Source organism: Ostrinia furnacalis, unplaced genomic scaffold (genome assembly GCF_004193835.3).
Source record: "Ostrinia furnacalis isolate ACB-3 unplaced genomic scaffold, ASM419383v2 OfSCF4144, whole genome shotgun sequence".
Lineage (NCBI taxonomy): Eukaryota > Metazoa > Arthropoda > Insecta > Lepidoptera > Crambidae > Ostrinia > Ostrinia furnacalis.
Window position 1 is genome coordinate 27,249 of NW_021134383.1, and position 21,142 is coordinate 48,390.

General features: G+C 37.2%; 1 protein-coding gene across 1 annotated transcript in view; it reads left to right on the forward strand.

Annotated features, from left to right (window-relative positions):
• Positions 1-16,926, forward strand: part of LOC114358907 (homer protein homolog 2-like) — a gene marked incomplete at its 5' end in the record, with an annotated part of 38,621 nt that extends 21,695 nt beyond the window's left edge. Inside the window, 4 exons of the mRNA XM_028313072.1 lie at positions 7,247-7,413; positions 9,517-9,632; positions 10,901-11,017; positions 14,160-16,926. Of these exons, the coding sequence (XP_028168873.1) occupies positions 7,247-7,413; positions 9,517-9,632; positions 10,901-11,017; positions 14,160-14,201 (442 nt within the window). The remainder of the gene's footprint in view (positions 1-7,246; positions 7,414-9,516; positions 9,633-10,900; positions 11,018-14,159) is intronic.
• Between the last annotated feature and the right edge of the window lie 4,216 nt (positions 16,927-21,142).

Here is a 21,142-nt window from a genome sequence, read left to right on the forward strand (position 1 = left end):
TACAAAAAAGTTCTCGTAAGTGCTATGTGTTTGTTAGGACGGTTCCCGCAGAAGTACATCTGCTTGTTCTGGCTATTGGACAACTTGTAAATTACCTACTTACATAAAATTTGTTAATTTCTCATGTAAGTGACTCTAAGGTTTTTAATGAGAAATAAATGTTCTTTAAACCTAAATCGCGAATCAGTGAAATGGCGATATCGATATTGCTATCGAATACACAGTCGTCGTGTCGTGACGCAGCACCAACGACGTATGCGCAAAATCGTTAAAATCGGCATGTTTACTATGACCCTAGATCACACCACAAAAGAAAGTAAAACCATAATGATTGACATTAGCCTCACTATATTCTGGAACATCGGCGTGCGATAGTCGCGTGCGCAGCAGGTAATGAACGGTGTGCGTTGCATAATTGTTGGGCAATTATTGTGTCAATACGTTGTGCGCTACAGACGATCATAAACACTGTACAAGTAGCTGCAGTAAATACACTTGTATATGCCTACATCATAGAAGAATTTTTAACTGCTCAAAATAGACCTCCTCTTGTGTTCTTCTGATTAATTTCGTTGCGGGTCCTGTTTAACTGTCCCCCGGGAGTCCGGGCTGTCGAGCTCCAGTTCTTGGCTACACAAGAGTTGCGGTGGGTACGAGAGGTGGAAATAGTCCCGTGCTCAAAATAAAATACAGTTTTTGATCCAAAAGGATCTCCTTTTCATCTTTATTAGAGTCAGTGTGTGTGCCGCGATAGGGGTGTGCCTTTGTAGAACTCCCAGTTTTGACGTTGAACGTTTTGAGTTGCATACTGACGTTTCTACGTTGGTACTTAACACGGGTCTACCAGCAGTTTTGGGAAGTATATCGGCAGGTGCTGAGAAGAAGTGGACTCAGTCAGTCCTAGACTAGCATGAAGCCAATCTTCTGATGGTTTCACGGCGATGTTTCATAAAAAAAATCTCCGTCTCTTTATACGTACATATAAATTACGTCACATATCAAATATTAATTTGACGAATTCTATGAAGTCTTCGGTTGGAACTCGCAACTTGATATTGCTGCAACTGCCTCTACTGTGGCTACAGTCTATCGTAAAACACATTGTAACCATTGTAATTATTTGCAACAATCTACTATTTATAACTTCTAGTAAACAATTAACATTCACTTAATTTGTACATTATTATGTTAATATTTATAAATTCAATTTTTNTATAAACAACAAAATTTAAATTAAAACTAAATGTATTCTGTCGAGAACACTGAGAATATTCCCGGGAGCGTTCTCGGTTCTCGAGAATATTCTCACTGGGAATATTGCCGGGAACGAGAACTTTCTCAGCGGCACATCTCTAGGTGGGCTAAATCATTTCAGACATAGGACAGCCAATGTGGAAAACATTGTGGGAGTGCTATGAATGAATTAAAATTATGTGGATACAAATTCAATTAATTTAGTTCAAAGTAGCATTTGTAACATGATAATACGATGTCACAGTTTAGTTTCATTGATAATGCTGTCATATCTACATAAAATTATATTGTGTCCATAATTGCATCTCACAGCTTGTGATAGTCCGTTACCCCGTGCATACTGCGGTTATCACCAGCTGTTACCATTGATAATGGGTTTGTGGTTTCCCATTAAAATAGGATCAGGAAAGCTAACAAACTACAAATAAACGGTCTTGAAATAATTTTCACTACTCTTAGTAATTAAAAATAAAATGTTTTTTTACAAAGCTTGTTTAAAAACTTTTTGACGCCAACCGATTCGGTTTCGCATAAAAAATTTTTTTCTAGAGCGTTTGATTCTAGATTGATATTAAATTAATCAAACCTTCAGTAGTACATCACACTCTTCAAAAACTATCCAATCTTAAACTATTGTTTAATTATTCTAGTTACGCCAGTTAATTTACCAAAATTCTCACAATAATTGAATTACGAGTATTGTTAATTGTTATGGTAAGTTGATCGAAAAAAGGTTTGCGGGTATTTAGTGCTCTATGGCATTCTTTCTCACCTTGAAATACTAATAAACTTTACACGAAAACACGTTTTTCTTTGACACAAACAGCCAAGTGGCTAAAGCATAAGAAGCGCGAAATTTCTTTTTTACGAAGTAACGTTCTGATAGCGTAAAACTAAATGTACAACGAAGTTCTCGTAAGTACTATGTGTTTGTTAGGACGGTTCCCGCAGAAGTACATCTGCTTGTTCTGGCTATTGGACAACTTGTAAATTACCTACCTACATAAAATTTGTTAATTTCTCATGTAAGTGACTGTAAGGTTTTTAATGAGAAATAAATGTTCTTTAAACCTAAATCGCGAATCAGTGAAATGGCGATATCGATATTGCTATCGAATACACAGTCGCCGTGTCGTGACGCAGCACCAACGACGTATGCGCAAAATCGTTAAAATCGGCATGTTTACTATGACCCTAGATCACACCACAAAAGAAAGTAAAACCATAATGATTGACATTAGCCACACTATATTCTGGAACATCGGCGTGCGATAGTCGCGTGCGCAGCAGGTAATGAACGGTGTGCGTTGCATAATTGTTGGGCAATTATTGTGTCAATACGTTGTGCGCTACAGACGATCGTAAATGACACTATACAAGAAGTTGCAGTAAATACACTTGTATATGCCTACATCATAGAAGAATTTTTAACTGCTCAAAATAGACCTCCTCTTGTGTTCTTCTGATTAATTTCGTTGCGGGTCCAATGACAGTTTAACTCCCCCGGGACAAACTTCAACTTGTTGGGTTTTAGTGGCGGTCAAGCTCTACTTCTTGGCTACACAAGAGTTGCAGCGGTGGGAACGAAAGGTGGGAATAGTCCCGTGCTCAAAATAAGACAGTTTTTGATCAAAAAGGGAATTTTCATCTTTAATGGAGTCAGTGTGTGTTCCGCGATAGGGGTGTGGCTTTGTAGAACTCCCAGTTTTGTGATGTCCGGGCGTACTGACGTTTCTAAGTTGGTACTTAACACAGGTCTACCACCAAGTTCGGGAAGTATATCGGCAGGTGCTGAGAAGAAGTGGACTCAGTCAGTCCTAGCCAATCTTCTGATGGTCTCACGGCGATGTTTGATAGAAATTCTTCTCCATCTCTTTTTCCGCCGGGATTAATATAAATTACGTCACTTGTTATTAAATATCGTAATATTAATTTGACGAATTCTATAAAGTCTTCGGTTGGAACTTGCAACTTGATCTTGCTGCACCCGCCTCTACTGTGACTGCCGTCTATCGTAAAACACATTGTAACCATTGTAATTATTTGCAACAATCTACTATTTATAATTTCCAGTAAACAATTAACATTCACTTAATTTGTGCATTATTATGTTAATATTTATAAATTCAATTTTTTAAATTTAACAGACAGCCTATTGTTACTTGTCGGATGTCGACTCCCATTTAAAAAGATTAACATGAAAAGTATATTCGTTTAGATATAATTTGCTAGTTACTAGCTTTTGCTCGCTGCTCACATCTGCGTAAATTTCAGCATGTCAAGCCTTTATTAGACACATTATTTCGTACTATAAATTATGTCTACTAAATGATTCTCCGTCGATTTGCTCGTAAAATTTCATCCCCTATTTCTCTATCTTCAAGTTTTTCTCGTTATAAAGTAGCATGGCCTTCTTTTCCATAGTTTAAAAAAATATTAAGTCAGTTTTCTTTACATGTCATAATATTGTTGCCTTAGCAGCGCTTCAAGACCAACATTTGGCAAGTGCTGAGAAGAAACGCCGCAACGTACTGTCATGGATATAATAATTTTAGTTATGACTTATTTTTTCATTTACTAATCCAATATTTTTTCGTCCACGCGAGCGTACTCACGTACAAAGCCAAGTTAATAAGTACGCGTGTCACGACTGACAAGGACGCATTTTTGCTTTGTCGTCCACAAAGCAAAACAAAGGCTTTTATCAACATGTTTGTTTTCGAAGTTGGGCGGTTGTGATACGAGGGATATTGTTTTGCCGCTTCTCTGTATCCCCCATACGTGTGGGGTATACTTTTTTGTATGGGGGCGTGTGGGATATGGCACATGAATTGGAACGTAAAACAGGTATTGTTTGTAACACACATGTGTTTTTCTTTTCATATCTCTTTTACAGAATATGTTTTTGTGACTTGAAAGTATAATAAATATCCAAAAGCGAGTGTGGAATTCGGCGATTGATACAAGAATTGAAGGAACTCCTCTGACATACTAATTTTGAGCCATTAAAAAACATTTTTCTTTCTAATGAACTGTGAATTAAAATTATCAATTCAGCTGTTTAAACCTTACAGGATTTTACATATAGCATTAAGGACAACGTTTGACCTGTAAGTGCATCCGACAGGTCACAGAATTTTTAATGTCCAATTTCTTGATTAACAATTATGNCCATAATAATATGATTATGTAAAATGAAACAATTGAATTTGAATCCTATTAGGAAGTCCTCCAAACTATCGTATCTCGTACCGTAACTCCATTAACAACAAAGTAAGTAATTTCACCGCCAGCCCTGCCTTACATAATCCGCTAAGTGGGGCAGCCCACAGGGAAACGGTTTAAATCTTCACACCGATTGCCTCGTCCGGAAAATGACCGCCATCGCTCACGGCGTCATTAGTGTGTGTATCAGCCACGGTGATGGAGAACAGCCACTTACTTTGATTGAAAAGTGAATCTTGAGGCTGCTCCATCACCCAACCCCCTGGTTAGACGCCTCTGATTTAGTAATATTGGTGCAGGACTACTTCAGAAATCACGAATAGAAAGAAAGAAAGAAGAAGAAACAAAGAAAAAATATTTATTTGATAACTAAATAGTACAAAACATCAAAACAATGGAGAAAAAAATGCAAAATCATCTAGACAGTTGAAATGTTACTGCCAAGTGCCAAGACACTGGTTTTCTGTGGGTACCTTGTAATAGGAGATGGAAGGAAAAGATACAAAATAGTAGTGGTAAATGATTAGAGATTCTTTCATGCTAGCGACCCCCAAAGAATCAGATCGATCAGAGAGCGCCAGAATGCTTAATTATTTTGGCATAAAAGTTTAAATAAATAAATAAATGCCACTGAAAATAGATTTTCCATCATCAGACGAGGTCTATGTCGGGGAGTGGCCAGCATTGTATTTCAAAAGTTATTTAGATGGCTGTTTTCGTTGGCCAGTTAGAAAGACAGATAAGTGCGCGTGCGATTATTACTGTAAATTGAAGCTTTTTAATTGAATTTAATTCCTCTTAATTATCATGACTTGGTTTTCATAGACCTTTATCTTTAAGCGCATGTGTTAACTCTACTTCAAGTCGCAAACAGATACAGATTTCGATCCCGTCAGCCCGACCGTAACAGTTTTATTACGTGCACATATCAATTTGTTTTAACGCGCAGATTCTGTAATGCTTTTATATTGCATATGCCTTGCGAAGTTTTGCAACTGGTGCGTGGTGCTGGATCTGTTGTAGATAGTCAGGCCGATCTGATTCACTTTATGAAGCAGCTAAAATGGGGCTTGTTAAGAAATGGATATAATTTTCAATAGATCTTTCGATCTTTATTTAATTTGAGATCATCAGATATGCATTTTGCTGGAAAAGTGGAAAACACGTTTCATATGAACCTGCATAAAACGCTCTCTTTTATTGGGTCTGACATGGGTATTGTCTTGTCTCATATTAATTCTACCATTGGCAAAAGCGGCTAAAACATCTTCTCCAATATTGAGTATAACTTTCTCCTTTACGAGTATGCAAGTTGTCACAATCCTGGTCATACTCTATGAAGTCATGAGCACACACCTGTCTCAAAAAAAACCTCTATATTTTATTTTATTGTATTTCTCTTTATTTTTCTTTATTCAGAAAAAAATTGATTTCGTCTCAGATGACTTATAAAATTTCCTCTATCTCTCGCGTTTTCCTTCAAAAGTATCCCCAAATGACCCAGTAGCACATAATAACGAACATGAGCTTTAGTCCCGAATGTCATAACTGCCATTTGTATTTCAGATCAATGTAAACGATTAAATATGTTCCTCATAAATGTACTAATCTCTGTGAATAGTTTCCACAGTAATTATCACAGCGCACAAAAACGCGGCACGGTCGGATTTATGACCGAAAGCAACGTTGCGTGCGACCACCCGGCGATAGACGGGCGTTCCACGTTGATTGTATCCGATTTGGGCGGTGCTGATGATTAATAACGTGATTCGTCAAATCGATCATCGTCCGGATATAGGATTTACAAACAGCTATTGTTACTAAGTTGAAGAAAAGTTTCCTAATCTAAAAAAAAGGGAAAACTGATTTAATTAAAACGCTGAAGTGGTTTTGTGCCTGTTCTCTTTCTCTACTCAACAGGCACATAACCAGTTGCCAGTTATTTTTTTTTTTATTTTCGACACTTTTGCGATTTTGGTTATCTTCGTTATTTTCATGTAAAGTCGACATCACATAAGACTACATTTTGTTGCAATAAATCACCTTTAAAGTAAAAGTACAGTCACGGAATGAAAAGGTTCGTCAGTTTTCAAATTGATTCCTTCAACGAATCGCGAGCACATATTATTATTACCTTTTGAAACTATGTTACAGAATAATCTCGAGTTAGAGAAAATTATCTTTAACTGTTCGTCAGTAAAGTTCAAAATTATTCAGATCAAAGTTGTTTGACGATTTATCTTGTCAAGAAGATTATTATGATTGTTAAACTAAAACCTTCTTGTTGGTTCAACCTGCCATTATTATTTCTATTAAATAAATAAAAAACTATTGTCAATTGGTCAATGTCATCATTGCATTGCACTGATGGGATAGAAAAATAAACAAGCAAAAACTTATTCGTTAGCAAACGTCATATTTATTTAAATGTTAGCAGCACTGTTTCTTGCACTGTTATGTTGGCAGGTTTGACTCTTACAGTACCTAGTGCAAGCGAAAACCGACACTAAGGTGACGAACCTTTTCATTCCGCGACTGTACATAGTACGATGCCATTATGTTCAGTTTGACGACTTGTGGCAAGTCTGCGGTACGAATTTTTCCGGTTTTTCTTTCACAAAGTGCCTTTTCATCAAACCCAATCTAGAATGTTTGCTTGCACATTGCAAGTATTGCAACGCACACATTTGACATTTCTTTCCACTAATAACACACCATGTCGTAATATTTAAACTCGCTAACTCATCTCTCTCTTTCTTACCCACAGCTCAGCCAACGCCAAGAAGTGGGAGGTGGAATTGGCAACCCTGAAGAGCAACAACCTGCGACTGACAGCCGCCTTGCAAGAGAGCACCGCCAACGTTGATGAATGGAAGAGGCAGCTCCATCAATACAGGGAGGAGGTCGCTCGCGCCAGGCACTATGCTGGAAAAGGTACGTAGTTCTGAGTAATGATAACAGATGGGGTTGTCTTTAGCAATAACCTACGACTGACAGCCGCCTTGCAAGAGAGCACCGCCAATGTTGATAAATAGAAGAGGCAGCTTCATCAGTACAGGGAGGAGGTCGCTCGCGCCAGGCACTATGCTGGAAAAGGTACGTAGTTCTGAGTAATGATAACAGATGGGGTTGTCTTTAGCAATAACCTACGACTGACAGCCGCCTTGCAAGAGAGCACCGCCAATGTTGATAAATAGAAGAGGCAGCTTCATCAGTACAGGGAGGAGGTGGCTCGCGCCAGGCACTATGCTGGAAAAGGTAAGTAGTTCAGAGTGATGATAACAGATGGCGTTTTCTTGAAGAGAAAGAACCTGCGACTGACTGCTGCCTTGCAAGAGAGCACCACCAATGTAGATTAGTGGAAAAGGCAGCTTCATCAATACAGGGAGGAGGTAGCTCGCGCCAGGCACTATGCTGGGAAAGGTGAGCACGTAGTTACGAGTGATGATAAGAGATGGCGTTGTCTTGATAAGCAACAACTTGCGACTGACTGCTGCCTTGCAAGAGAGCACCGCCAACGTTGATGAATGGAAAAGGCAGCTTCATCAATACAGGGAGGAGGTGGCTCGCGAAGATAGAGGTAACGTGGTTCTGGGCGGCGATAACAGATGGCGTTGTCTTGAAGTATGCATCATGCTACTACGTTTCAAAATGAAAAAGTAATTCGTCAAAGTTAGAAAAGAAGTTGCTCATGCTAGGCGCTATTCGAAAAAGGCAGTTCTTAGTGATGACAAGAGATGACGATATTCGCAGTTACATTCGCGCTGTAAGAGATCACTTCAATAGTTGACAAGTGGAAAACTCAATTCGAACTCAAAACAAAATCTAAAGGCTAACGGTAGTCCTCAAACCAGCTAACAGATGGCGCTGTATACCATAACAATAACTCACAAAATCCGTTGTTCTCATTGCCATTTCAGCTCGCCAATCTGTCGGGCTATGTCAGCGAATTTAGTTCGTTTACAGATCTCATTTCTGTGTACCTACCATGAGTTTACGTTAGGTGTGCTCGCTAGCGAGTACGTCAAAAATCTCTATGAAGATTTTGTTTCTTGAAAGTAGCCGCTAGGGGCGCTGCACAAAATGTCATTTTTTTTACGCAGTCGCTAGCGAGCACACCTAACTCATGAATAATATTAACTACTTATTTACCTCTCAGTGTCTTGAGGCAACTAAAAAAAGTACATTCTGTGTTTTTATTATTATTTAGGCAGTTAAATACTGCACAGTATTAAGTACACCATTTTCTTAATTTTCTTCCATCATACACAAGAATACGCGTGCTTGAGTCAATGTTCGCTCGTATGTGAGGCCTTGTCGAATAGTATCCTGTAGGTGGGCCATCGTGCGTGTTTTGTTTTCGATATAAACTCGCGGAGATGAACAGGCCTGGTAAGGCGCTGGATGCAGGCCGCTTCCAACCGGGCGATGCGGAAATCATTGACGTCATGTGGCTGAGATGATGATGATGATGATGATGACAGCTAACAGATGGCGTTGTATACCATAACTATAACCACAGAATAATAATAAGTACTACGTACAGAAGTTTTACTTCGCGAAGGTATTTAAAAAAATGTATGCTCAATGTCATTAACAATATGGTGTAATTTAGCCTGTCTCAAGAGTCAAGCACCATTTTGTTGACAAACGTCAGTGATCGGCACTGCGCCGAAGCTATAGGGCTGACTTCGATGTGACGTGAGGTGCCAAACTGCGGAAAATGATTTAGCATGAATTATCATGAATAATATTAACTACTTATTTACTTCTCAGTGTCTTGAGGCAACTAAAAAAAGTATATTCTGTGTTTTTATTATTATTTAGGCAGTTAAATACTGCACAGTATTAAGTACACCATTTTCTTTATTTTCTTCCATCATACATAAGAATACGCGTGCGTGAGTCAATGTTCGCTCGTATGTGAGGCCTTGTCGAATAGTATCCTGGAGGTGGGCCATCGTGCGTGTTTTGTTTTCGATGTAAACTCGCGGAGATGTACAGGCCTGCTATAACTCACAAACACGTTGCTTCCAGGCGCGGAGGCCAACGAAGTCGAGCAACTTAGGCAGCGCGTGGCGCAACTGGAAGCCGAACTCGCTCAGAAGAATGAGGAGCTCGCGCAGATCACCAAGTCGCGCAAGAGCGAGCAGGTATGTCACTTGTCTTTGTCTTACTAAATAAGACTTGATCGTGCTCTTATGTTTCTTATCTTATGTTATCTTTGCCTTTATTTTATGTTTATGTCCGTTGTCTGTACCCATAGTACAAGCTTTGCTTAGTTTGGGACTACAGTGGGTCTAGACAAAGTGCACAGTATAATCGCAAACCAGTCGAAAAGTGGTCGAAAGGCCTTTTTTGTATGGAGTTTTGACGAATTCGATTTTCGATTCGATCGAAAGTTCAACTTGTCTAGGGTGGCAGGTGCTGTGTAAAATGTCAAAAGGTATTTGTTTATTTATTTATGTTACAATTGATAGGCTTTTTCCAAGAGGGTTGCACCATCTTACTTTAACAAACGTCAAAAGTCTCTCAAACACCATAAAAAAACACCGGTTATGGCTAGTCATGGTTAAAATAAAGATTGCAATCTCGGCCTAAATAAGTTTTTCCCGGATAAGGCATGAATAAGAATCTATTTTTACATCAAATGTGGTATGAAGATGATGGTTTTTACAATGTTCTCGCGTGTAGCCTTTTAGAAATAGCATGCAAATTACGTAATAAACATTTTTAATTTAAAATTAACCATGTCATCACGATTCCATATTCATTAAGATTACACATTTTATTTTATCAAACGCTTGGACAAAAGTTTCGTTTCTTTTCCCTATCCCTTCAACCTTCCGCTAAACGTATCTCCTCTTGCCGCGACGCTTCGCCAATCACACGGCTCAAATAAAATAAAGTAACGAATCTCTCTCAATATACCTACCTATTTAAATATGTATCTCGCGCGCTAATACGAAATGTGAAAGTGCTGAGTGAATAAAATTGTGAAGTGAAATAATTGAAGAACCGAGACGCCAACTGCTGAGCCCTCCTACCCAAGTATCCCGCTTCTTATTCCAAAATATCCTACAGGACCCCTTATACTTTTTTCTGTCATAGGTGCCAAATCTTGGCCAAAATTTAATAGTCATTTCATTTTATTACTAAGAGACGATATCACCTCATCATTTCACTACATGTTGTTTGTTAACTTGATTTGTATTCTCACTCGATATTAGAGCTGCAACAAGTTTTATTGTATAACCTGCTTTATTTCATGGTATGATAAGGTTGTATCTCTGTTTGAAAAGAAAATCAGTTCACCTATTCTTTTGGCTTCATCTATTTATTACGTTCTTTGGAACTCATTTAAATTGTATTCTTATAATCTCTAGCTTGTTTATTTATCAAAATCTCTTCTGTTTTGTAGGATGCAGAGGCTAAATTAGCCCAAAGCCAGCTGGAGTTAGCGCTTGCAGCCCAAGACGGACAGAGGCAGGTCATACAGGCGCTCAACGACCAGCTGGCCAGGCAACTAGAGGAGCTGGTGAGTCACTGCGGAAACCGACCTTATTGCGCAGGGAATACATCGAGTTTGGGTTCGTTGGATTTTTCTTTTCGAGCAGTTTAGTGCTAGATGATGTCCAGGGTCCTGATGATGGAGTCAGGAGGTGGCCATAGGAACTCCTAAACGAAACGGCGGTATCGCATCGAGTTTGGGTTCGTTGGATTTGTCTTTTCGAGCAGTTTAGTGCTAGATGATCTCCAGGGTCCTGATGATGGAGTCAGGAGGTGGCCATAGGAACTCCTAAACGAAACGGCGGAATCGCATCGAGTTTGGGTTCGTTGGATTCGACTTCTTGAGCACTTTGGTGCTAAAAAATGACCCAGAGATTGAGATACAACTAAAAAGTGTAAAATAAAATTATAATAAAAAAAAACTTTTTTAAAAACAAGCTTTATCCTGAAATGCAGTTGTACTAAAACAAAAAAAAATAATTGTATGCTTGGTTCAAAGAATTTCGAAAGCTTGTAGCGCAAACAGAAAAAAAGAGGAATAAATTCCATGCGCGATACAAGCTTTCAAAATTCTTTGAACCAAGCATACAATTATTTTTTTTCGTTTAAGTACAACTGCATTTCAGGATAAAGCTTGTTTTTAAAAAAGTTTTTTTTTATTATAATTTTTATATACTACTGTTAGCTACAAAACTATAAAAATATGTTTTTGAAAAGCTTTACATTTTGAGACTTTTTATGCCAAAATTACGATCGGTGTTTTAACACCTGGTCGCATAATCGACGTCTAACCAAATTAATATACAAATTAAAAGTGTAGGTCACGATATAAAAGACCGCTGAGACTTCAGGAAATTGTGGACGTATTAGAAAACATTGACGACGATGCTCAGATACCGGATAACATAGCAATTTTACCTCCAGAAAATGCTAATGCAGAAGCAACGGATGAAGATTCTGGTGAAGAAGACCACGTTACCTTACAAAATCTTCCAAATTAGCCTGTTTCCGTTTATCTAACTATAGTTAGTAAGTTTTCTATTGCTATTTTTCGTGAACTTCCAGGTTCTCAACTTAGAGCCGAGGCAGAAGTTCAGTAAGACAAGTCTTCTTCAGATAAAGAGGATAACATCCCGCTCTCTGAATTTTTTAAAGAAGACGAAATTAATCTAATGATGCCTTCAATGCAGCTAGTTCTTCTGCCATGAAAGTACCTACCGCAATTACAATAACAACAATGCAATATAGTGCAAGTACCTTCTTTACTTACGAGTACTACTACACGCAACTGAGATGTAAAATTTGCAAGAAAAAATCAATTTGGTATAAGTTAATGTGCCACGTACTAAAGCATCCTAGGCTATGATTTATGTTTTACCATATTACACCATGTACCTCTGAATAAGATTTTAGTATTTTTTAAATAAATGAGTATAACTTACAAGTCATTTTTAACTCTTAAACCTAACAAAATCATAGTATAGTTTTTTTTCATAGTAGTAGTCCATTCTCCGACCAGGTGTTAAAACACCACCCATTTTCCGGCTTTTCCAGTTGACCAAGAATTTTTCTAAAATTTTTCTGTGGACACTTGGCCTCTATTTAGAAACATACTAAAAATTCATAAAAATTGACAAGGATAAAAAGTTTCAGGACTATCTGGGTTAAAGGTTCGACTTCCCTCCGTTGCAAAGCGGATGACAGGTGACAAACAAAGGTTTAAAACCTTTGAGGCGGTATAAGCACAATTAGGGGGGCTTATCGCTAGAAAGCAATCTCTTCCAGACAATCCAGAGGAAAGTTGAAAATAAATAATAGTACCTACAACCAGTGTCAATACTTCGTGACATTCAAAGTAGCCAATAAGACCGAGTGAGTTGCACTATCTTACTTTAATTTTAACAGACGTCAATAGTCTGTTAAAAAACACCGGTTATCTTTATAGTTACGGTTAAAGTAAGATGGTGCAACTCAGTCTAAAGGACATTGTCAGAAACCGCCTAAAAAACCGCCAAAAAACATTAACCCATCATAATTATTTTCTATTTTTTTTAATACATTAAGCACCCTTTCGTTCTAATGGACACTTAAGCATTGAAAAATTAAATAAATAAGTCTTTTAACGTTTATTCTATAATACTATTACAACTTCCGGACGTTTTGGTGCGTGGCATGGTCTAAAACCTATCAAGTTCCATAATTTTTGCCGATAAAATCTGTACGAGGCATTACCGTACTTTATTGCTGGGAGTCCATGTATAGTGATGTTCCTGCGGCCATCATAGACAATAAAATATCGATTTTGAAAATAAAATAAATCGATTAAACTGCTTTGAAGACTAGATTTGCGTTAAAAGCTAAAAAGATATTGACACTATTACAAGAAGCTATCTAAAGTGAGGCGCTCATCGACCAGCTGGCCAGGCAACTAGAGGAGCTGGTGAGTCACTGCGGAAACCGACCTTATTGCACAGGGAATAGTGTCTAAACTGGCCCGGAGCCGGCTGGAGTTAGCATTCAGTCCAAGACGGACAGAGGCTGGTCATACAGGCGCTCAACGACCAGCTGGCCAGGCAACTAGAGGCGCTGGTGAGTTACTGCGGAAACCGACCTTATTGCACAGCTAAAAGAGTCTAAACATTCATAGGATTAGCTGTCTCCAAGACCTATTAGACGAGCTGGTGTGTGACCTACGGAAATTAACTTTATTTCATAGGGCAAAGAGTCTGATTGCTCCAAATTCAGTAGTCATCCAGTCTAGTTTGACTATTTAGAGATGGTGATGAACGAATTTCAAAACTAACGACCTTTACCGGATCGTCAGTTTACCTAATGGGAGGCCTGCCCACATTACGGATTCCGGCCCGTAATCCTACTCGAAAATTTTCATGCCCCAACCGCCATCATTTCCACGAGCTATTGCCAGTTAATTTTGGCAAGTCGAGTTAACACTCTCCCGGACAGTAACCCAGACACAATAGAAGTTTAATTCTTAAGACGGCTATAGCAGTTCACTGTCCAGGAAAGTGTTAACTGCACACCTGGCAGCCGTGTTGTCGCATTGACACTCTGGTACTAACGGGAAGGAGAGTTGCATTCCAGCGAAGTACGCAGTTATCATGCATAATTAGCATTAATTTAATTAATTGTCGTATCTCTTCCACCACCAGACAACCATCCACCGCGAGATAAACACTGCGTTGCAAACATGAGACGCGGCCATCCACCCGCCGCCGCCGATCTACGCGTCCGTACAAAAGGAGCGGCGGCCGCTGCCTCTGCTGCTGCAACAACAACCACCAACAACACAACAACAACAAGCAACAACACAACAACAAAGGCAGCGACAGCCGCCGCGGCAGGCGAGGAAGGACGGCGAGGAGCCGACCTACGTGACGGTCAAGACGAAGAAATGATGAGTGCTCTCGGTATTTCGCAAGGTGCATGAGTTTTTTTAAGTTTTTTTCGGTTGTATTGAGATGGTGGTTTCATTTAGTCACGTGATTCGTTGGAAAACTGTAGGGTTTCTTTTTGACAGATAACGGATACTAATGCCCGTATTCGCAAACGATGCTTGCTTAAGTGAAGCAGCAAATCAAACGCAGTGTCACCCTGTGCGTCCACGCGCACTGTGAGACCTCAAAGTAATACGGGCTTTAATAATAATGAGTAGTTATTCATTATCAAAACAAATGTCAATGTCGAATGTCAAAACAAAGGTTTGCGAATTTTGACGGATACGTAAGTACATACCGATGTTGTAAGTTTCACTTTTTTAAAAGTGTGTAAACGGCAATATAATTTGGTACTGGTTTGCTAACACAGATGGCGTTGTTACGAATCCAAATCGCGGTAGTGCTTTGTTTTTGCCACTTGTAACTATTGTAAATGAAATATTCAAATGCCGTTTTGTTTTTGGCTTAGTTTTCTCCATGATTTGCATTCTACGAAAACGGTCAACCAATTAAATTTGACTATATCGCGATTCGGAATAACGATACAGCGCCATCTCTTGTTTGATAGTTAAACTGTGTGCTAAATGGCATGCTGTTATAAGAAAGACCCGACGGCTTTTGAAATGCTAAATATTTGTATTTTAAATGAAACCATCAAGACTCTTGTATAAAAAACACGCCACCGGCTTCCCAATTTGTATAATTTTCCACCACTGTATAATATAAGTACACGAGAATTATATTTAAAACGCGGTGCAACTGTTGATTTGTGCGGTTTTTGTGCAATCACTTGATCTCTAATACGTCAGTAAATATGTTTTTTGAGATGTTTATAAATAGCGTTAAAGTTTATAATGATCCAGACTATTGAAAGTTCCTCTAAACGATTTGTATGCTTTCTTAAACGATTCTCAAAAATGGGTCGCTGAAAATGTTTAGTCTCAATTCAAGTTAATGAAATCTGTGTGTTTTACCATGAGTTTACATAGAAGTGTTCGTTAGTCACTGCATAAAAAATGTCATGAAATGTATGACAGATTGTACAGCGCCCCTAGCGGTTACTTTCAATAACTTTCTTCATAGATTTTTTGACATAAGCAAGCGATGACGTATAATGTAAACTCGTGAACTTGAAATTGCTATTTGACAGTGAATTGTAGATCCAGGTGTGAACTCATGTTGGCTTACGAGCGAAAGAGAGAGCTTTGCCTCATACTTGCGTCTCTTTCTCTTGTATCAATTTAAGTTCTGGGTATTGTGAATATCTGATCCGATTATGGCATTATCCTTTGTTAAATACTTGATGTAAAATACGGCATATCGAGTATAATCTTACTGAATACGAAATAAGAGTGATTTTTGCAGTCCTGCTGTATTTGTTTTTGAATACTCTTGTCTCTTTCTTCCTCGATCGTTTTTTATACAAAGGATAATGACGTAATAATTAATTACCTTATCATGCTGCATTCATTTGACAAGCACCATCTCAGACAGAGATAGATTACTTCCACAAAGTTTCGTACTTGTCATCCTAACATTGTCATAAGACGTTCATATTTCGAATAGTATTTTGTCCTTATTACTCGCTTCGCAGTAGTAAAGGACGAGAATACTTCAGCCAATAATTGGCGCCATTTTCGGCCCAACGGCAAACAATGACGTGTACATTAAGGGTGGTTGCAATATTAAGTTTAGGCGTGGCAGAAAATCAACCTTACGTCAGTGTACATACGTTACATATTCGTGTAACCACGAACACATGCCAAAAAATTAATATTTTCTATTGATTAATGTATATTTTAATGTAGTCTTCGATAACGTGTAAGTGACATAATATTTGCACGGTGAAATACCGAATTTAAATTAAAATTAAATTAAATATTTAGATCTTCGCCTGAGTATTCAATGGACGGGCAGTGCCATGTCTCTGTATATTATACTACTTACGTTAACCACTAAAATTAAATTAAAAAACGGGCCAATCGTAGCTCGATTTAGGCGCAGTCGCATCGAAGTTAGAACAATGAATAAGATGCTTCGATCAAATTGTTTTTTCGGTAATGAAGCGTAATTTGTAGGCGTAAGTTTACGTTTGTCACTTCTGACCTGTTTCTTGGGATTCCTTAGTGATGTTCGACCGCTTTATTTAGACCCGAGATTTAATTAATCGATACCTATTAAGGTAGCTTACAATGTAACTTTCGATAAATAATAGATCAGTGGCCTAATTCACGTATTTTGACAGTCAAAATCTCGCTGACGTTCAAAAGTCGTCCCATTGAAAAACAGTTCTAAATCCGTATTCATAAGGGTCATTTCGATAGAATGATTACTCGATAGGATCGCATTCAGCGATGTTTTGTTACGTGAATAAAGCTACAGATATAAAGTTTCTTAGAATCTAATTCAACGTTGTTAAACTTTGTAAAAGCTGACTCATATTATTTTGCTTGTTTGCTATGTTTGATATTTGATTTGAAATCAAAATATATTAGGTTGGTTGACTTGGAAAGGCAGAGCTTGTAGTGACGTCATAATATGTGGGTAGTCATCAGATGTAACATGTTAACAATGAAAGCTCCCTTATTCCTTGCGAAATAAAGGTGTGTTTTAAAGAAACTAACCTCAGTACACTTGAAGAACAATAAGAAATATTTTTCAAAAAAAATCAAAAATCAAAAATATTTATTCAGTTTAGACCACAAGTGGCACTTATGAACGTCAATAGAAAATAATAATAAAAAGAAAAGGTAGCCCTTATGGGGCACTTTACAAGTCTCCTTATCTTTTGGGCCCTACCAGCGCTTCGAGACAAACATGTGGCAAGTGCTGAGAAGAAACGCCGGAACAAACTCAGTCACCACTTATTGCCAGGAATTATCTAACGGTAAGAATAGTCAAATTTAAGTAAATCAAATATGTGCAGACTGAACTGACCACGCATCCTTGTCATCAATATAGTCTCGAACCTTGTAGTACCCTTTGTTCTAAATATCGCGGTCGAACATTCAAACACATCGATCTGTATTGTGCATTTGATTCGCATTGCATTTCCTTTCTCGAATAGTCTCCTCGTATAGATTGTCTATGGATAAGCATTTTTTTCACTTACCTACTGTGTAGGGTATATTCAATGTAACATTTTTGTGACGTTTTTAATGTAAATGGCGACTTTCCGCGTTCTTTATTTAAATCTCTTGACAGTTCTAGTTTTGTATCTATCCCATTCTCACATTAGGAGTGTGAAAAGGATAGCATGTCTTGAGGTTTACGATTGAGAATGAGTGGGTAGTCTTATATTATTCTGTAAAAAACTCCCTAGTCGTAAGTATAAATGCGTACATCACGATATCCGTCTTTATTTTAATGTTTTCAGATCTTTTAAACGTACTTCTCGGTTTTTTCTTTTTATTTTCTTGTGTTTCCAAACCCTGTACCTAGAACCCTTAGCAAATTAGTGTTTACTATTCGAATGAGAATGTTCATCTGTTTATTTATTGTTCATCGTATTAAGTTATATTTTTATTTATATTTAAATTATTCGTTTAATAAAATCAGTATTTATTTTAAAAGACTGCCTTTTAGTTAAGTTTTTATTTATTTTGCCCATTCGCGTAGCAGATGAACGATTCTCAGTCGTTATAAAAATAAAAAAATTAAAAACCAAATAATATCATTGAAAGGCTGAGGACGATTTTTAAGATATACAATGTCTTCTTAACAGGGTAATTTCATTTACTGTTGCATATTTTTGAATAGTGATGTTGTTATGGATTTTTACTCTTATCTACTTGTAACAAGGTTCACTCTCGTAGGAACAGTCAGCGTCACTCGAGCGTTTTTTAAACGCCGATCTAACACGTGAATTGACTTAAAGCGTTTTAACGCACGCAATTTTAATGTACTCTTAAAATTCTACTTAAAAATTAATGAACATAACTAAATCTAATAGCTCATTAAAAATCTCTTCCTTTACTCATTATTTTTCTTTTATATTAAACTCGAACAACTTTAATTTATAGGTAAATAAATAAAATTACGTAGATGTTAGAAATGAAAAATTAATGTTTATAGTATTTCACTATTTATTTACATTGTAAATCTGTTTATCACAATTATTAATATATAAATAGATAAAAAATTAAGTAGGAAGCGAAATGATCTGTTGGTATTGACGAGTTGTAATATAGATTAGGTATTTAAGTGTTATTTCCCGTATAATTTGTATACTTGTTGAGTGTGATTACAATATAATTATAGTATAGATAAATATAGTAACTAAAAATTATATAATAAATAATTATCTAAATGTGTCTGGCTGGGAGATGACATTTTAATGAAACGAAATGTTTTAATGAATGATTAATGATAAATTTAATGATAGGTACCTAGCAATGGCCGCTCCCACCGATCGTATGTTAGTGCCAACCTAAAGTCCGTTACCCGAAGCCGTTGTTAGGTATTTGAATGTAAAATTGTTGTATTGTAATCGCATTATAGTATGTAATTATTCAAATATTGTCTGATAGTCTGCGATGCTATTGCTGCTTATATACCTTTATTTCCACGTTTATTTCATGAACTAACCTCCATTTTTATATCATTTTGTAGTGTGTTAGTACATCTTGTGAAGTCCTATTTAAATTAAAGTAAACAAAACTAAGGCCCATACTACGAAACTACGCTCAAAATTTGATTCTATTTCAGTCATAGTTTCTGTGAATGACAGTGAATGGTAGGTTACCACCATGCAAAAATCTCAAATCTTCTGGAGAATAAATTCAAGACAAAACTCAGACATACATTTATTTTGAGTTAAGATTTGTACTTGAGTGTAGTTTTATAATACGGGTCTAACCTTTTCCAAATGTTTCCATTCCATACAACAAACTGAAAGCCTTTTTCTAGATGGCGTTAGTGCGCCTGTAATGTTGCCATTATAAAAAAATATGGTGTCCACAGAGAGTTGAAATAATGCCTATATCTTCGAATTACTTATGTTTTGAGCCTATTTTACCCCGTTTTGAAAATATTTACCACTCCTATGGGATTGTAGTATTGTATTTATGTTATTTGTAATGTACCGCAGACTATTGTAAGTGTACGTAATATCTTCCACTAGAGCCGTAGTCGCTGTGAACCATTGCATATTAACAATAAATAAATATTATGAAAATTACGTCTTTTATTCATAGCTAAGCTAGTTTTTACCCGCGGTATCACCTGCGTAAATTTAGGCTAGAATGACTATAGCGCCGGTGTTGCCCTTTAAAAACCTGGTATAAAAACTATCCTGTTTAGCCTAGGCCTCTAAGGGCTGATTCTACCATCACGGCATCGACGGATAACTTTTAAATGAAGAATAAACTTGTCATTTTGACATATTTCCCATACTGAAACTGTCAATCTGCCAAACTTATTCAGATGAAAGTTATCCGACGATGGTAAAATCAGCCCTGAAGTTCATCAAAATCGGTTTAGTGGGTTTAGCGTGAAAAGGTAACGGAAACAGTTACTTTCACATTTATAATATTAGTTAGTACCTACGGATTAAGTTTGAACCACCGTGCAACCTTGAAGTTCTAAACTTCAGGCACGCAAAATCATTATTTAGGCAAGTTAGTTTATTCTTGGAAAATTCATTAAAATGTTTAAATTATGACTACAAACTCTTGTAACTGCCTATTCGTTAGTTTAAATTGCAAGAAAGTTGTCAAGAAGTGAGGATACTTTACAAAGTGGATAAATGAGTATTTTTACGTGTCTAGCACGAATTCGCAATAAATTACTGCAAATAGGTACTGTGGCAGTATCTTCCATCACACTCACCATGGACCAAAGGCTTATGTGTGTAGTTTCTAAGAAACTAAAACCATCTAGTTAGAATAGTTCAGTTTTGTATATTTTTTTATTGTATTTTTTTCAATCAACCTTGTCCTTGTGGCAATCAGTTAAATAACCGTTAACTGTTCGCTCGTTTAGCTAACACCACTGTCTGTTAAAACTTTACTGATTTACTAGGCTACAGTCAGCAGAAAAGTTAAATTTGAACTAAATGCATATCTGAAAATAATAAGTTCCTAATATTATAGACTACCAGGAAGTGGTCAGCAGGTTCTATTATAATTTTGCATTCAACCATTCAAAGAATTTTAGATAACTATTAATTATTATTTATTCTATGAACTCTATTAATTATTTTATATCTAGGAAAATTAAACTATTCAACTATTAATTTAGATAAGTAAAAGTTAATTGGCAACTGAATGTTGGCCCAGTTTGTTATAATAATCAGTTATTCAACTAAGCCTACTTATTAAATTTTAATCTTGCAAAATGTTTCACGAAAAGATTCTCCATTCCCCAGGGTAATAAGATTTTCCATTTTTGTACCCTGAATATAAACTCCCGAGATGCGCGATTTTTAATTCGGCAAAACCCGGTTTTCCGTGTGTTTTGTTTTTTGGCAAGCGGAAAAAAGCTATATTAATAGAATAAAGAGTCGATAATTATTTATGAATGAATTCCAAACAGAATATATCCAAAAGTTGCCACAAATAAGGGTGAAACGGTCAGCGACAACAACAATCGCAGTTACTACATCGATTTTCAGAGCGCATGTCTGTAAGCGGCAGTCCCTCGCCGATTTCCGTGGAAGGCGCGCGCGTGCTTTCACGGTTGACCGCACAGCCAGTCAC